Source organism: Glycine max, chromosome 16, assembly GCF_000004515.6.
Source record: "Glycine max cultivar Williams 82 chromosome 16, Glycine_max_v4.0, whole genome shotgun sequence".
Lineage (NCBI taxonomy): Eukaryota > Viridiplantae > Streptophyta > Magnoliopsida > Fabales > Fabaceae > Glycine > Glycine max.
Window position 1 is genome coordinate 36811492 of NC_038252.2, and position 17248 is coordinate 36828739.

At 30.7% G+C, this 17248-nt stretch overlaps 2 protein-coding genes across 2 annotated transcripts; one reads left to right on the forward strand and one right to left on the reverse strand.

Moving 5' to 3' along the window:
- The first annotated feature begins 2659 nt into the window (after positions 1–2659).
- On the forward strand, positions 2660–4096 carry LOC100788726 (uncharacterized). The gene is made up of 2 exons (XM_041010637.1): positions 2660–2810; positions 3127–4096. Exons 1-2 carry the CDS (start codon positions 2754–2756, stop codon positions 3733–3735), a joined length of 666 nt encoding a protein of 221 aa, XP_040866571.1. The 5' UTR covers positions 2660–2753; the 3' UTR covers positions 3736–4096.
- A 7943-nt stretch (positions 4097–12039) lies between these two features.
- On the reverse strand, positions 12040–15852 carry LOC100789253 (LRR receptor-like serine/threonine-protein kinase GSO2). The gene is made up of 4 exons (XM_003548200.5): positions 15201–15852; positions 14153–14413; positions 13150–14022; positions 12040–12729 (listed from the first exon to the last, which is right to left on the reverse strand). The coding sequence occupies exons 1-4, from the start codon at positions 15637–15639 to the stop codon at positions 12248–12250; spliced, it is 2055 nt and encodes a 684-aa protein (XP_003548248.1). The 5' UTR covers positions 15640–15852; the 3' UTR covers positions 12040–12247.
- Positions 15853–17248: the final 1396 nt, after the last annotated feature.

The window sequence follows — 17248 nt, forward strand, 5'->3', positions numbered from 1 at the left end:
ATTGAACATAATTAATTAATTATGATGGTTTTCAACTTAATCTCAATTATAAATTTTTCATTAAAACATGTGCACAATATGTGGAAAATTGATTCTTTGTGTAAAATAAGCAGGCTTAACTATATTAGTTTCTATGGAATAAAAAATAAAAATCATGGCTCCTCCCCTTCTTTTATGGAATACCCTATTTTGTGTCATCACGGTAAGAACTTAACATAATTATAAACATGTATGAAATATAAATTCTTGCAAATAAGTTACATCTTAACTTTCAAAGCGTAGTTACTTATGTACATTCATCGAAATGATAAGACATCTTAACAACATCGTAGCTAAATTGGCATCTATCCTATTCTTAAAGATTTGAATGTGATTTCGATGTGTGATGCCTATGATCCCGTCCAAATCGATACATTATTCTTCTAATCCAAGTTCTTGCACTTCTTTTGAAAGGGCGACGATAATTAAGAGAAAAATTGTAGTATAATTAAATTATTAGTTTTATAAGAATGTATAAATTAATATAAGACATACTAATTAATATTATTATTATTATTATTATTTATTAATTAAAAAATTATTAAAAATAATAAATATAAATCTAACTCATTAAAAAAAGCAATATTCAAGTAGGCTTATATTTCATTATTTTAATCAATATTAAAATATATGTTAGAAATGTATTTATTTAATATTTCCAATTAATACTCATTCTGTTGTCCATGTGCATGTAGATTGTAAAGGCGTTAATGTAGACGTAATCCGTACAACCAAAACACTCTCCAAGCTACGGCTCAGCATGCATTTTGTGTTCGTGCACACTAAATATGATTGTTGCGGCTATTCTCACATGGCCACTGATTAGTTTGTCTTCAAAAAATCAATTAATGTATAGGAGCAAATTATTTATCGATTAAATTGCATGTTCCTTATCGTGGAAATGTTTAATAATATTTTAATATTAAATATTTTTATATTTTTAAATGAAAAAGAAAAAAAGCTTGTCCTTCCACTGGTAGGACATTGCAGCTACAAATGGAAGAATATTTGGGACTGATACAGTGATGCAGAATTGCAGATCCTGTGTTTGTGCATTTAATTAAATTATGCTTTTAGATGATTGTGTTGTTATTGACAGGAAGCTCACATTATTTGAGTCAAAGCCGCGAATTAGGAATGTCTATTGTCTATTTTTAAAATTCAAGTTGTTATTTGAAACAAATTGAAACATAATAATATATGGACACTAATTTTATTTTTTTGGTAAAGTTTATACTTTTCGGTACGTATGGAGCTATGGATAGTTTATTTAAGAACAGACTGTAAGTTAAGGGTGTGCATACGTAGAATAAATAGCTTAATTAAATATTTATTGAATAAAATTTGTCAAATAAAAAATGTTATAACTTGAAAATAGATAATTAGTTACTTTTATTAACTTAAATGAACTTTATAGAAGCTAGCCCCTGTAAACCCAATAAAATTACAATAATCAGGAGATTTGAGTAGTTTTTTTTTTTTTTTTTTTTAAGAAAGCTTTGAATGAGTTTGAACATATAATTTGAGGTATTTCATTAAGTGGTAAGTAAATTTGAACTTACTAAGGAACCTTGTAATATCATAAAAGCATGCACTTGTAAGGAAATGTAGCCTCGCACTATTGGAATAAAAAAATTATATAGTTCCACATTCAACTAATATACTTTTTAACTATTAATTAGTTTATTAGTTATTTTTTATCCATACACGTTTGTTTTAGTGAAAATAAAGATGGAAACAATCAGAAAGAAAAATAGAGTAAAAATTTTGCATTTCACTTTCCTATAACGATCACAATTTTTATTTTTTTTGTGATGAGATCACGAAAATGTCCTCATCATATCAACAAACGAAAGCTCTATTATATATATATATATATATATATACACACACACACACAGGATTTTAAATAGGGATCGATAATGCTTAGTTCTGTAACAAAAAAAAAAAAGTAACACACAATACTTAGTTGATAAGATTTTTCACAACTTACTCACCAACTGAACTTCATTAGGAATATGGTAAATTACCTAATTGCCCACGAAGAAAATCCAAATTGGAAACTTCTCACTTATTTCCTAAAATAACAACTTGGATACACTCCAAAACGATATTGTCCTATATTCTATATAACATAAAGTATGCATAAAAAAAATATAAAGTAACTCGAATTAGTTAAATTTTTAGGTTCTTTTTTATAAATAGTTTTAAATCATTGGATGCTTTTTATTTGTGTCACGTCTATATCCATGAAGCTCACTTACGTTCCATTTGGTCAACAAAAAGATTGATATGAAATCCATCGGTATATATATAATTGAATAATTTTGTATTTCTTCTCATTAAGTAATTAACTTGAAAATTATCAAATAAGGGAATTTCTCATATAATTCATGACCAAATAAATTGTGCATAGAAATAGATTTTTTTTGCAGTATAAAATAAAAGAAATATACTTTTTGGTATATATTAAATTCCATTATCACAGATTTTCCTTATTTTGAAGTATGACACGTTTTTGACTATGACCCACCACCACATGTGTCCAGCGAGATCCCATGTTTGCTCCTATATATATATATATATATATATATATAACCTCTAAACCAAATCCAAGGCATACAACATTTGCATCAAAGCTTTGAATACCCTCTATCATTTCTTCCAAGAAAAGCCTTCGAGGTCCCAAAAGAGTCATAATTTGCCTCAAAGCCATGTCTTGCTGGTCTGCAGAAAATGCCACAAAGGCTTATCTCAACACATTGAAAATGGTGAGTGTTCTCTTGATGTCTTAACCCCTTAACCAAAAAAATTTCTGCCTAGACATTTTTTAGATACTATTATTTCATGGGCATTTTTGGTACTATTCTCCCAATAGAAATGGAGTTTTATCTCGATAATCTGTTGACTAACTTTAATACAAGCTTTTATTACACAGATTAATAAGATAAAACTTTAATTTTGATTGGAGAACAGTATCAAAAATATTTAAGCAACTGCATCTAAATTCTTTCCCATTAACATTCTCATGTTATAACTTTTTCCATAAAAATATTTTCTAATCTCATTTTGGGTTTTTTTGAGCAGGGTCAAAAGGCCAAAGAACCCGCGGTTGCAGAGTTCATATCAGCACTAGCCGCTGGCAACACTGCACAACTAATGGTTGTGGCATGTGCTGGTGCAGCAGACTCAACCACACTAGCATTGGTCACTGCTGCACACCAAACTGGTGGCCATGTTGTTTGCATTGTCCCTAGCCATGAGGAATTAAGTGCCTCCAAAAAAGTCCTTGGAGTAAATGCAAGTCAAGTCCAATTCATGGTTGGAGCGGCTCAAGAAGAACAAGTGCTGTTAAGCCAAGCAGATTTTGTGCTCATTGATTGCAACCTTGTGAGCCATGGAGAGATTGTTAAAGCAATCCAAAGTGGTGGTGGTGGCATGCAAAATGGCACAGTGGTTGTTGGCTACAATGCACTTAATTGTAGAGGGTCTTGGTGGTCTTCTGGATCAAAAACTCAGTTGTTGCCTATAGGAAAAGGGCTTTTGGTGACAAGATTTGGAGCAAGTGCTACTAGTCCAAAATATGGATCTGGAGTGAGTAAGATCAAAAGTAGTCGTTGGATTGTCAAGGTGGACAAATGCACTGGTGAAGAACATGTGTATAGGATCAGAGTTCCACAAGGAAAAGTGATTTAAGCTTAATCATATGGTTAATTGGGATGGAGATTGACAAGAGTAGGATTATTTATTAGCCACCACAAGCTACTTTACCAGTTATTTCCTAGGGAAAATGGAGTAGTTAAATTTTGCAATTAGAAAGAACCTAGGAGCTGGTCCTGCTTCAAATGTATATAGCAAATTATAGATATATATTATTTCAAAAATTGGTTTGAAAAATTTTATTGTCTTGCATAAGTACTTCTAATGGAGATCAAAACAACCATTTCTCTTGCTCAGACTTTGTTGTCCCTCTCCTCTGTGTAACACATGAAAGGACAACAACAAAACAAAATATACCTTCACCCAAAGTTTTCTTGAAGACATTCAAAGTCATAAAGATGCGCGTAAATCTCATGAAGATTTTTTTTCCTTACTGGATTTGATGTAAAATACCAACAAAGAAATTAGAAAAATAAAGAGGTTCACTAGTGAATTTGACCCCTTTTTCTAATTTTTATTTTCTTTAAAAGTAAAAGTTATGTAAAATATATTTTTCCTGAAAAACTCTTAAAAATTTAAGCAACTTAATTTTATATAAAAAAAAGTATCTTGAAATAAAACTGGGTGAATCAGTTTCAAGAGGAAAAGGACCTCTCTTTTCTGAATTTTCTCCCTGCTCTTTCTTTCTCCACTGTATCTCTCCCATCTTGGTTCACTCTTTGATTGTCTCCTTTAAACTAAAAAGAAGTTAAAACTGCCAAACCATTTTTATTTCACTTTTAAAATTCATATTTTGAATTATAACTTATAGCACAGCTTTGAAAATAAATAAAAAATTGGATTAATGAATATTTTTTCTGATTAAAAGTGGTAGAATAAAGAGACACTCTCAATATTATTCTCAATAGAAATTCACCTAAAATATTATTGCACAAACTTAAACCACAAATAATTTTACTCAACAAGTCTTTAGACACCAAGAATCCCCTAAGGAGGATTGCCCACCAAATAGTATATTAGTAGCATTAGGAGGAAACAAAACTACATTAGATAAGAGTAAGAGTTAACTTCATATTTTTTAACACTTGTGTCAATCCACATTTACTATCAAATGACCTATATAGTATATGTATAATTACCAAATAATTATGATAAAAAAGGCTGTTAGCCCATTTTTTTGTTATTTCTTTACAATTTTTTTTATTTCTTTACGTACCACCTAATGAAATATTAAAATTTGAATGATCTCATAAAGGGAAAAGGGGAAAAGAAAAGAGAAAAGGAGGTTCCTGAATATGCCTATCGATGGGTAAAATTTGTGGCTTCCCTTCATTCTATGTGCTTTCGTAGCTGATAAAAGCATAAACAAGCATACTCTAGGTTGTGTAATAAACTCATTTAGATTGGCCTTTGTCTGCTTCTTATCCTAGTTTTCTTGCCTGACCAAATTTTTGTTGATTGATTAAAATTTCAGCAACATCATTATTTTTGTTTATTACTGAATACTAAAACCAAAAGTATTACTCAAATTCATAATTGAACTTCTTACCCACCCCATTATTCAGCTTTCATAGAAATGACCAAATTTGTACATTAATTAATTGGGTTGCACTTATATTAATATTTGTGACAGCTAAAGGCAGAGAGCATCATCCATGTGAAGGAAACACGAAGATAGCCACTAGCAGAAGGTACCAATAACAGGCTGTCCTTACAACAATTAGAGTACCTTAAGGTCACTGTTTTGCGCTCTCTAACTATAATAAAAGCCACACCTTATAGGATTGTGCTAGAGTACAAGTGTGAGTTGAATATCATATAAGTGAGGATATGACCCATAAGTCTGAACCTTAAGATTTTGGATTAAGGTGTGGTATTAGGTTCACTTATGTGGTTGCTCATGACCCATTGATATAAATCTCTCCAAGTTCCCAACAGGTTGCTACCCTCCTTAACATGGGGGTTGTGATTTTGTCTCTGCAATTACAGCAACAACAATGATATAGTGATGGTTGCATGGAAAGGTGTACTATGGTGTCAAACTATTAGACCATAGTGTAATAATTATTCCCAAACAATTTAATTAGCACTTAACAACGCCTTATTGGTGCCTGCGTGTTTTGTGGGTCGTTGCCTCTATGTTATGGTAAGTTTGGATGCAAAGAGACTAGGATTTGTTTGAAAAACTTTGTAAATGTTTTGCCAATGTTCTAATGAAGAGATATCAAAATTCAAAATACCACCATTCTTTCTCAAACTTTGTTGTCCCTGTCCACTTTGCCTGAACAAATATACCTTTGCCAAAAAATTTCTTCAAGACATTGGATGTTAACAAAGGTACATGTGAATCTTAGCCTAAGATTCTTAGGAAAGAACCCTCACTTTGGATTTGGACAAGGAAAATGCAGAATGATATAAAATAGTTTTTGTGAAAACCCATGAATGTAAATTTCTTTATCTTAATACATTTATGGATTTAATAAACTCACCAAAGCTGGATTTTGTCAACTTCTTATCCTAGTTTTCTTGCCCGGCTTAAAGTTTGGTTAAATTGATTTTGTAAAATTATTTTCTACAACATCAGCTGATCAGCATTTGTGTTTACTCAATAAATACAGAAATTTCTCTAACTCAAATTCAGAATTGAACTTGTCAATTTCCCACCCCTTTCAACTTTCTCCAAAATGACAAAATTAATTAATTTGTTCAACAACTGAATTCCACTTAATTATTATTATTATTAGGAGTGATCACATTCGAGAATTGAGGAGTACTTGTAAAATCAGAGAGATTCAAGAGATCTCAATGAGTCCTACCATATGCGTTACTTAGCTTAACCTAAGGAGGTCATGCCTATTTATTTAATATGTTTGGTGAAGTCCATTCAATTAGAGGAGTCTTCAATTGGACAGTCCACAGTCCTTCAATTGAATGATTTCAAGTATTAATCCTAAAAGGTGTAAGCATTTGTTATGCTCGATCGGTTTATCTAAACGATCCAAGAAGGATGCTATAACAAGTGTTTGAAGACATTATTTAAAAAACTCAGTTTTTATGACAAAGTATTATTAACAAATTCTCTAATAATTTTCATTGTAAACCTTAATATTTAATTAAAAATTATTAATTAATTCCTTAATCATTATTCTTAAAACACCCGTGAAAATGATTGTTAGTGTTATAGCTTGAGGCTCCAACAAAAACCACCCAAGACAAACTCTAACATCAAGGTACAGATAACAGGCTGTATAAACAATAATTTAAGTACTAAATATCTTAAGCTCAATGTTTTGTGCTAGTGCTACCCTAGTTATAATTAAAACAGCCTTATGGGGGTTCCTACCTGCTCTAACATGGGGCGAGTGGTTTTTGTCTCTTTATTTACAACCACAACCTTGATATAATGCTTGCTGCATGCATGGATATAGGTGTCCTATGGTATCAGCCATCAAGCAAAAGTGTAATAATTATTCGCAAACAATTTAATATAATTAACACCCAACAACAATTTATGGCTCCCCGTTTAGTGAATCGCTGCCTCAAATATCATGTGATCCTGCGATGTCTTGTCCCTTCATTATAATAGTGCTGTACAAATTAAATTACAAGTTGTGCAACTTGCTTGTCCATAGTATATATTGAAGACCACAAGTTATATTCCACGGCTAGGTCACGATGATTTATAGTAATGCTGTGTGTAATGTACTTATTATATATTGAAACAATTTGTTAGAAGTCATTCAGTTATACCAAATCATCATATGAAGTCATATATTTTGAAGTGTATCCTATCGATCGAGTTATTTGATTATACACTTGAGTTTGTTTATTTACGTTTCGTCGTGAGAGAATTCTTTGGTGCATATAAGGAGCACAGCATTTCTTTTTGTTTTGTATTATATATTGAATATATATTTACGTGCCATATATATAACATTCAAAATACAATTAAAAACGAGAATGACAATAATGTCATATACAAAGGATGACTCAATTAATGTCGTCTACCTAAATTTAAAATGAACTTTAAGATGAGATATTTTCGAATTAATTAAAATGATTTATTTAAATTTATGTAAATTGTTGAAGTACAAGAAATTATTAAATTAAGGACAGAATTTTATTTGAAAAAAGTGTGCGTGGCATTTAATAAGCAAAATAGGTTATCCATTTAGACGCTTATAATATTAAATAATTAGTTAATATGTATTTTTATTTTTATTTTCGTTGGGATATATTGAATTAGGTCATTATTAATTAGGAGAAAGCATGGTAATTAATAAGTCAACAAGATGAAACTCATGTCTATTTTTTAAGAGAGAAAACTTTATCTGTAACAAGTAGTACTGTTCGCAAAATGGATTATAAGATGGATTATTCTTGTCCTTTAATTTACTCTAGTTTAATTTTTTTTATATAATTCTTTAAATTTGATACGGCCCTAAACTCTAAGAGATCTGATTATGTTTAGTTCTAATTAAATAATTAAGATTATTTTTTGTAGGATGAGACAAAGTTAATTCAAAGTATTACTCAAACAAAATTATAGTAGTACTTTTGTTATAAAGAGATAATAGTAATAATAACAATGAACAACATTTTATATTTGATAAAAACTAGTTAATAGTTTATAAGCTATATGCCAGATAATTGAAAATTTATTAGACATTTATAAGCTAATTAACTTAATTGAAAAATTATTTGATAAGATTATCTTATATAAGTTAGCTTATAAATGTTAAAATGTTAAATGATGTAAAAGAATGTATTTAATATTTTTAATATTTGAATTTATTTTTAATAATCTATCATCTTAAAAAGTAGAACAATAATTTTGTATTATATAAGAATGGTAAAGATTTGGTGATTTTACTCATGGTTTAAATCAATTTTTTAATAAACTAATATTATTTTAAATTAAAATTTTCATTGTTTAAAATCAATTTTTTAATATTTAGTTTTTATTATTATTATTATTTTTAAAAAAATTGGTTTTTCTTTATAATTTTGATTTTTTTTATCAACTCTTGTTTAGTGACCAAATATTTTAAATAAAAAAATAAACAATGTATTGATTCATTGAAATAAATAGTTTAACATTAAATAAAATAATTAAAAAAAGAAATTTGCTATTTAGTGTTTGTAAGAATGTTAAAATAGGTAAAAGAGTTTTTAAATTAAATAAAAAGGTAAAGAGAAATTTCAAATAAATTAATAAGGATAAATAGACAAAAAAAATTAATAACTTATAAATTAAGCTACTTTAATAACTTACTAAAACAAATTTATGTATCAAACAAGTTCTTTTTTTATCAAAATAACTTATTAGTTATAAGTTGGTCAAATAAGTTTATAAACTCTTCAAAACTCTGAGCAAATATACTTATAATGAAAAACTTTACCGACTATAAGCTCCTTGTGTGACATGAGTAGAGATGGAAATATATCAATAGTATAATTAATATTTTTTTTGTAAGATGTATGTATAAATAATTTAAATGGTCGACAATTTCAAACAGAATAAGTACCTTGAATTTATAAAATTGACTCTGTTATCAAATTAAAAAATAGAATGGAATCAATTACAATATTTTATAAATAAGCTTACATCTAAAAATAAATTTGAAAAAAAATATAGTAATATTAGTATAATTTTTTTATTAGTTTAAAATATGCCATCGTAAAATTTATTTAATTTTTATATAAGCATTATGTTAATCAAAGTTTAACTGGGTTCAAATTTCTTAAAATTTATTTTTATTTAAGTCTTATAAATAAAAAAATATATTTCACTAAAAGTAATCAATTAGTTTTTCTATTAAAAATTAGTCAACAAAATTGAGGAATGTTTTGTGTCTATAACATGCATGAAAGAAAGACTGCCTTACATCAAAACTTAACCAATTATTGGATCACTATGAGAACATTTAGTAGGCCTGTTGGCTGGTTGGATAACACGATACGGATCTGGGTTTTTCTTCGTGCACTCTGCCTTTTTCTTATACACCCAGCAGATTTTAGATAATTCCAACATTGCCCTTCCGTAACGGATCTGGACCAATGGACAACTGGCAAAACCATTCAAAGATCCTACAATTAGAAGCCTGTAAGCCCAACGACCCAATCTATATTGATGGAAAACCGAAATAGGGCATAGCTCAGGTGTCTTCTATTGTGCCTCCATGTTTCTTACTCAACTCGTTGGATTCACATTCACATACTATCATATGCCAAAACCTCATTTTCCCATAGATACTCAAAAGAAATAGAAGAAAAAAATCAATACTTGATTCTCTAAGATATGAAGCACAATCTATCTATCCAGGAAGGAAATATATTCGGATGGATTTAAGGAGACAAGGATGGGCATTGAAAAATTATATTTTTTCTTAAATTTTTATATAAAATGTGCCATATGTTAATAATTGGGTGTTAATTTTGTGTCTGTGGGCATAATCTTTGTCTAATTATTAGGTATTAAATTGTTACTAGTTTTTTTTTGTGTGTGTGTTAAAATTTTAGAGGTATCATAGTTCAAGACAGGAAAACCAAAAAGTTTCCAAACTCAGGGTATTTATAGATGATTTAGATTTACTCCATCTTAAAGAGAAGAGTAGTGGTTTGAACATACAAAATATCAAATGTGTGCCCTTATCTTGCTTCATTTGACCAACTCCTTCGGAGTATTAAATTGTTAATATAAACATTATGAATTTACACTAACAATATTATGAATCATACTAATAGATAATTTTATTGAGAAAATTGTTTAACAATTGACAGTATGAAACTGATTTTGCACGAAATGTACCAAAATGGTAAGTGAATGGCCATGCATGATTTTAGTCAAATTCCTCCTCCTTTTTTTCCTTTTTTTTTAATTTTTAAACAATAAATAAATGTGTTCGGTACTAACTTTGCAGTAAGTTTCTTTGTAACATATAGCATTCTCTTATTGATATAAGGAATTTATATATACTATTAGTGTATCATACCATTAGTAAGTTGTATCATATTATTAACATAAATCCACAATGTTTATGTTAAACAAGGACTATACTAAAAAAAGTAAACCTAACACTTGGCATGTCTTTTTGGAATGACTTTTATTTTCCTACTGTATGTTAAAAAAATATTTTTGACCCCTCTTTTCCATAGTTCTGGATCTGTCTCTGGAAATATGGCGTTCATAGTGTCAGTTTGATATAAGAGAAAAAAATGAAGGAATTTTCTCATAAAAATTATCAGTAAAACTCGAAAATGATCCCTGAATATTCATCTCCTTTCGTCACCAAACTGATTGTACATAATTTTCACCGAGTGATAGTGAAAACATGTTGTGTTTTTTACTTTAGCCTACTGCTGTCGTTGTTCTGTTTCTTTATTATTCATTGCCAATGGCCGTTGTTGTCTCTAGACTTTAATGCTCTGTTAATAATTCTATCTAAAACAAGAAGCCAGATAATAATAGTTTAGAGAGGTGTGACAAACCTACACCATTTATGAAAAGTTAACCCAAAAAAATGTATCTACTTATGTACATAGAGAATTAGAAGTGAGTGACATGAATAAGTGAGACCCCATAAGAATGACAAGACTTTATTCCGGAAAATCAACCAATCCAACAATTCGCCAAGACATGCTTTTACCAGCATGGGGTCTCCAAATATCAATTGTTACAGTCATATTTGTACCAAAAAGAAACTTGTAATTATAAACCTTCACCGCATGTTTTATGAGTTGGATCCAACACCCATGAATGGCCATCAATGCTTGCGGGTAGGCTTATAACTAACATAAGCAAATCTAGTAAAATAAAGGAAAAATTAAAATGCTATAGAAACACTTTTCTAGACTTAAATTATTGGAAAGAGATTTACTTATTTTAAGAATAAGTCTTGTTTAACTTACTCCATTTAATACTCTTAATAAACATTAAAGTTCATTAGAATGGCACAAGTCTTTGCCAGCCTCAATTCCTTTTAATATCATACTAGAGAAAAGAAATGGCTAAGCCCCAATATCAAAAAGCAACACTACAAAGTGAACAAGCCCCCAAAGTAATCATCTCGAATCAGCATTCCACAACCTAAAAAGGAATGGGGATTTACGAAGTGCTAATAGTAGCAAAAAAAAGTACTGTAGCACCAGGGAATTTGATTCATTGCATTCATGAAGTGCCTTTCTATTGATGGAGATATTGCTTTTACTTTTGGTCCAGGGTTGGTTGGAAAAGGATGAATTATAAAATAAGGGGGGCATTTTTGATTTAACCACACAACCCAAAAGAAAAAGAAAAAAACACTATGACGGGTTATTAGAGAAAAAAAATAGCTGAAATGAATAAAATAAAAATAAAATTCCCTTCCCTAGGCTACAACATAATGTTCAAGACATTCATTCACATTGAAGCTAGTCCTTAGTTAAGGACACATGAAAATGCCATGCCTTAAAAGGTCACCACCACCATGACCATATGAGCTAGTGACCAAATACTAGAAAACTGGTGTGGTGTTGATGGTTTAAAGTAATTCAAGTAAATTTCAAATTAAAGACAGCTACTACAATTTCCCAGTTCTTGAACAATGGCTTCCATGCTCGGCCTTTCAAATGGAGACTCATGGGAGCAAAGTAAGGCCATTCTTGCTAGTTTAGCCGCCTCGTATTCGAAGAACTTGCCACGCAAGTTAGGATCAATAAATTCTGGGAATTTGAAGGACTCAGCAGCAAGGCGCATTGCACTTGTGATCTTCTGCTTCCCCGTGAGGATCTGGAAAAGAAGGACTCCAAATGCATAAACATCACTTTTCTCAGTGAACCGGCCGGTAGTGGTGTATTCTGGAGCTAGGTAGCCCTTTGCTGCGCTACCCTTTAGCGCGGAGAAGACAACATCATTGGTAAGAAGCTTGTACAGGCCGGAATCTGAAAGCAATGGGTTGTACCGCTGATCAATGAGCACTTTCTCAGCTGAGATGCTTTGGTGAACAAGAGCTGGTTTGTTTGCTTTGTATGCATGTAAATATGCTATACCTGGTTAAGAACACAATGTTTCAGTATATACACAAATATTAGAAACCATGAGAATATGAATTCAAATGAACGCAAATCAATCACAACAATGTTAAAGGAAATTTAATCTACAATTAGGCTGGAGGTTTGTCATTGAGCCGAGAATAATAAAATGAAAACAAGTATATGTTTATCTATAGAGTAGTATATAATATGTAATAATAATATAATATACTATGTAAGTGGTGTTGGCATCTCTTGAAGCATCCATGAGTAATAGTGAGAAAAGAGATGCTCTCAGTACCAACCACTGCCTTTTCTTAGTAATATCATGCTGTTGGTGTATACTTTATACCAGAATATTTAAAAGATGCTGATTGCTGAAGTATCAAACAATCAGAAAGTAAATCATTTTAATAAAGGGTATGATAGAAGAGTAACCTTTAGCAATCCCTTTCACAATAGAAACTCTTGTTGACCATTCAAGGACTTCTCCATCACCTTCCTTCACATCAAGGTAGCGTGTCAGATTTCCATTAGAAACAAAATCATAAACCAGGAAGCATTCACCTCGTCCCCTTGAACAACAAAATCCTCTCAGCCTCACTAAATTCTCATTCCTCAGTGAGGTCAAGATGTTCAATCCCTTCAAAAATTCAGCTTCATCCGATTTGCAACTAGTTTTACTGATACTCTTGACAGCAACAACAGATCCATCTCTTAGAACTCCTTTATACGTTGCACTAAAGTTGCTCTTCCCCAACAAATTCAACTCGGAGAAATACTGAGTAGCTGACTCCATTTCTTCCAAGTTGAACCTGAAACTCTGGAACATGTCTTGCCTATCCCCGCTGAAATTCTTGCTGTCAGCCAAAGGGTCCCATCCATTAGAGTACTCAAGGCTGACCAAAGGAGATCCATTTTTCCTGTATATACTCTTGGCTTGATCTGTACTTAGACAGCCTTCAGAGATATCAAATGTGCTTCCAAGCTTTTGTTTCCGCCGACGATACACAGTGAAGGTCAAAATACCAATTGCTGATACTGCAATTGTTAGTAGAACAATGCCAACTGTGATAGATGTCGCTTGTTTGGATTTTGATGAATTTTGGCAATGAGTTGTATTGCAAGGCAACTTTACATTAGCAGTTTCTGGGATATCTCTAGAAAGACCACCAACTCCAGCTCCATAAGGTTCTGGTCGAGTGAGATTGACATGATCTGAAGCAGTGCAAGCTTTCAAGGATGAAAACCCAACGCCACATAACCCCATATTATGTTCAAACACAAATCCTTCCTCTAGTCTCTTTAGAGCTTCATTAAACCAAGGAAAGCAAAATAAACTTATTTTAGTTTGAACATTTTCAATGATAAAACAAAACATATCAATGAAGAAATGGACAGTAGCAATAAAATAAAATGAAAGGAGTAGCATCATTATTACCAGGAGGTACATTCCCCGAGAGAGTATTATTGTGAACATCCAGAACTTGCAGTGAAGGAAGATCAGCTAGTTTAATGGGAATGGAACCAAAGAGATTATTGGAGCTCAAATCTAGCCTCATCAACATTCCCAAATCACCTAGACTAGCAGGGATAGCTCCACCCAGCAGGTTTGACTGAAGAGCAAGAACACTAAGCTTCTTCAAATCACCAAGCTGTGTAGGTATGCTTCCGGTTAACTGATTATAGCAAAGCTGCAAAACTGTACAGCAAGTAAAAAAACGCATATCAGCACACTCCCAGATTCGAACCACCAATCAAAACATTCTTTTTTTATGAAAAACCAAAGAAAACAGTAGGAAAAAAAAATTGGGTTGCAACTTCAGTTCTAAGAACAAATACTAATACATGGAAAAAGGTCAGTAACAGACACTGAAGTTAAAAGTGGTTGTTGTCAACAGTAATATGTTCAATTTTTTTTATGAACAATTATAAAGTGCTGGAATTTAAATGACATTCAGTGAATTAAATCCTTCATTTATCCAGGAAAAAGTAAGAAATTTCAAGGAAAAAAACAAACATTAAATAGAGTTCAGAAACTGGGACAAAAGGTTAATAATATCGTTCCTCTTTTATTGCCTTGTTCACAGTTCACACCTACCTCTTGCAATTAAACCAGAAGAAAGCAGTTTGTTCAAAATGGTCTTTACAATAGCATAAAGCGCCTTCTAAAGGAGATTTCTCTAACATGTCCATAACCATAGAGTGCAAAAGCATTCAAAGCAATCATCTTTTTCCTTCACGTGAATTAACTATTTTAGAATATCACAGTGCAATAGAACCAACCATTAAAGGGAGAAAAAAACAAGGAGAAAAGAATTCTCTCAAAGAAAAACGAAACTTAATGGCACAGAAAATAAACAAAACCAAGCTCAAATCTTTCAGTAAAATCCACAACAACCCAACATTTAAATTAACACAAAAAGCGCCAAATCAAGCGGCAGATAGTGAAAGTTTCAATCTTTCCACAAAAAACAGAATCATCTAACCTTGCAGATTCTCCATCTTGCCAATCTCAGGTGGGATTTCACCAGACAAGTGATTCACATTCAAGTACAAGTCACTAAGCTCAGTCAAGTTAGCAACTTCCCTCGGAATCTCTCCATACAAAGAGTTGTAGTGCAAGTAGAGTCCTGTCAAGTGTTTGAGTCCAGCAATAGCTGGTGAGAGCTTCCCAGAGAGGCCTTTTCCCTGCAAAGACACATTTGCCACCTGACCCTTCTCATTGCAAGCCACTCCCTCAAAGGAACCATCACATGGGTTACCACCCATGGTCCATGAGGATAGAAAGTGCCCTTCTGGATCCAAACTTGATTTCAAGTCCAAAAGTGCTCTAAGCTCATCATTGCCATAGACACATGTTGGGTTAAAGAACAAAGCCAGAAGTGAAGTGAGAAGAAGAAGAAGTAGATGCACTGAACAAGCCATGTTCAGAAGAAAATGGTTGAGGATTCAATCAAAAGCTCAGTTGTTTTGTTTTGTTTTTTTTCCTAACTCAGGTTTGTTTTTCTGGAGAGTGTTTTACTAGATTCTGTAACAGCAGTGTTTGTGTCTGGCTTTGTGTGTTTTTTCTTTTCTCTCTACCAAGCCAAAGAGAGAGGTGGTGGTGGAAGTGACAAAAGATGCAGGGAAGTGGACATGTCAGAAACTAAAGAGAGAACGGAAAATATAATAAAATAATAGTAGTAACTTTTAATACTACTATTGTTTAATTTTCACTTTCTGATTGATTTAAATAGAGATTAGATGAGTTATTAATTTTTAGGTTAAATTAGTCAGTTGATTGTTGAATTATTTAAGTTTTTTAATTAAGTATTTAGATTTAATTTTTAATTTCATTCTTAATCATATAATTTTCTTAATTCCATTATTAATCTCATATATATATATATATATATATATATATATATATATATATATATATATTAATTAAGTTTTTAAAAATTATTATTTTCTGACGATATTATATTGTCATAAACTATTTTTTAAAAAAAATATATTTTAAGGATACAATTAAAAAAATAGTTTAAAGACTTATTTAAAAATCAACTGAGTAAGTTTACCTGATTTTTAAGTGTTTAATTAATAGAGTTTAAATGTGTAATAAATAAACAACATTTGTAAAACTGATTTTTAATACAATTATTTTCCGTTATAAACAATTTTAAATACAATGATTTATGTTTGAATATATTGTTGTAAAAATAAGTTATCAAAAAAATAACTATAAAATTTTTATCTTGGATTTCAAAGTGATTTTACACTTTTACTCAAGCAATATAATAATTCTAGTTCTGATTTTTAATTTCTAATATTAGTAAAAAAAATAATTAATAATTAAACTGTAATAAAGAGAGGGAATCAGAAGAAAAACAAAGCAATGCATTACCACATGATACTTAATAATGGATTATTAATTGATGTGGGGTTGTTTTAATTTAATTAATTTTTTTGATTTAAATATTGATTTTAAATATGTAATTATATTAAATATTTAAAGAAAAAACTTTATTATTCATAATAAGTTTACTGAACTTAAATATAATTATTTTCTGTAGAGAATATACAATAAATAATAATAATAATAATAATAATAATAATAATAATAAAAGCAATGTTGCATGCATGCAACTTATGATGCACTTTCATAGTTGCATTGGGGTTCTCCAAGTCCAAGTTCAAAGTAAGTATGTATTCAGACGGAACACATGAACATGACATTTGTCCTATGATATTGCTCTATAATTCACCTAATTACCTTCATTCCTTGGGAGTGAACTTCAAAAAGTCAGATTTTTTTTTTCTTTTGGTGTGCTGAAAAAGTAAGATAGGGTCACAGTGTGTTTCAACAGATTAAATTGTTCCAAATTTAACTTTTGATAAATACTTACCTAAATTTAAATTCAATGATGTAAGAAGTTGAAAATATGAAATTGGCTGAAAAAATAAATAAAATCAGCGCGCATCTGTTGAGTTTGTTTGGACATTTCCTTGAAATTTTGTTTTGAGAGAAAAAGTATATTTTTAACATTTCTTT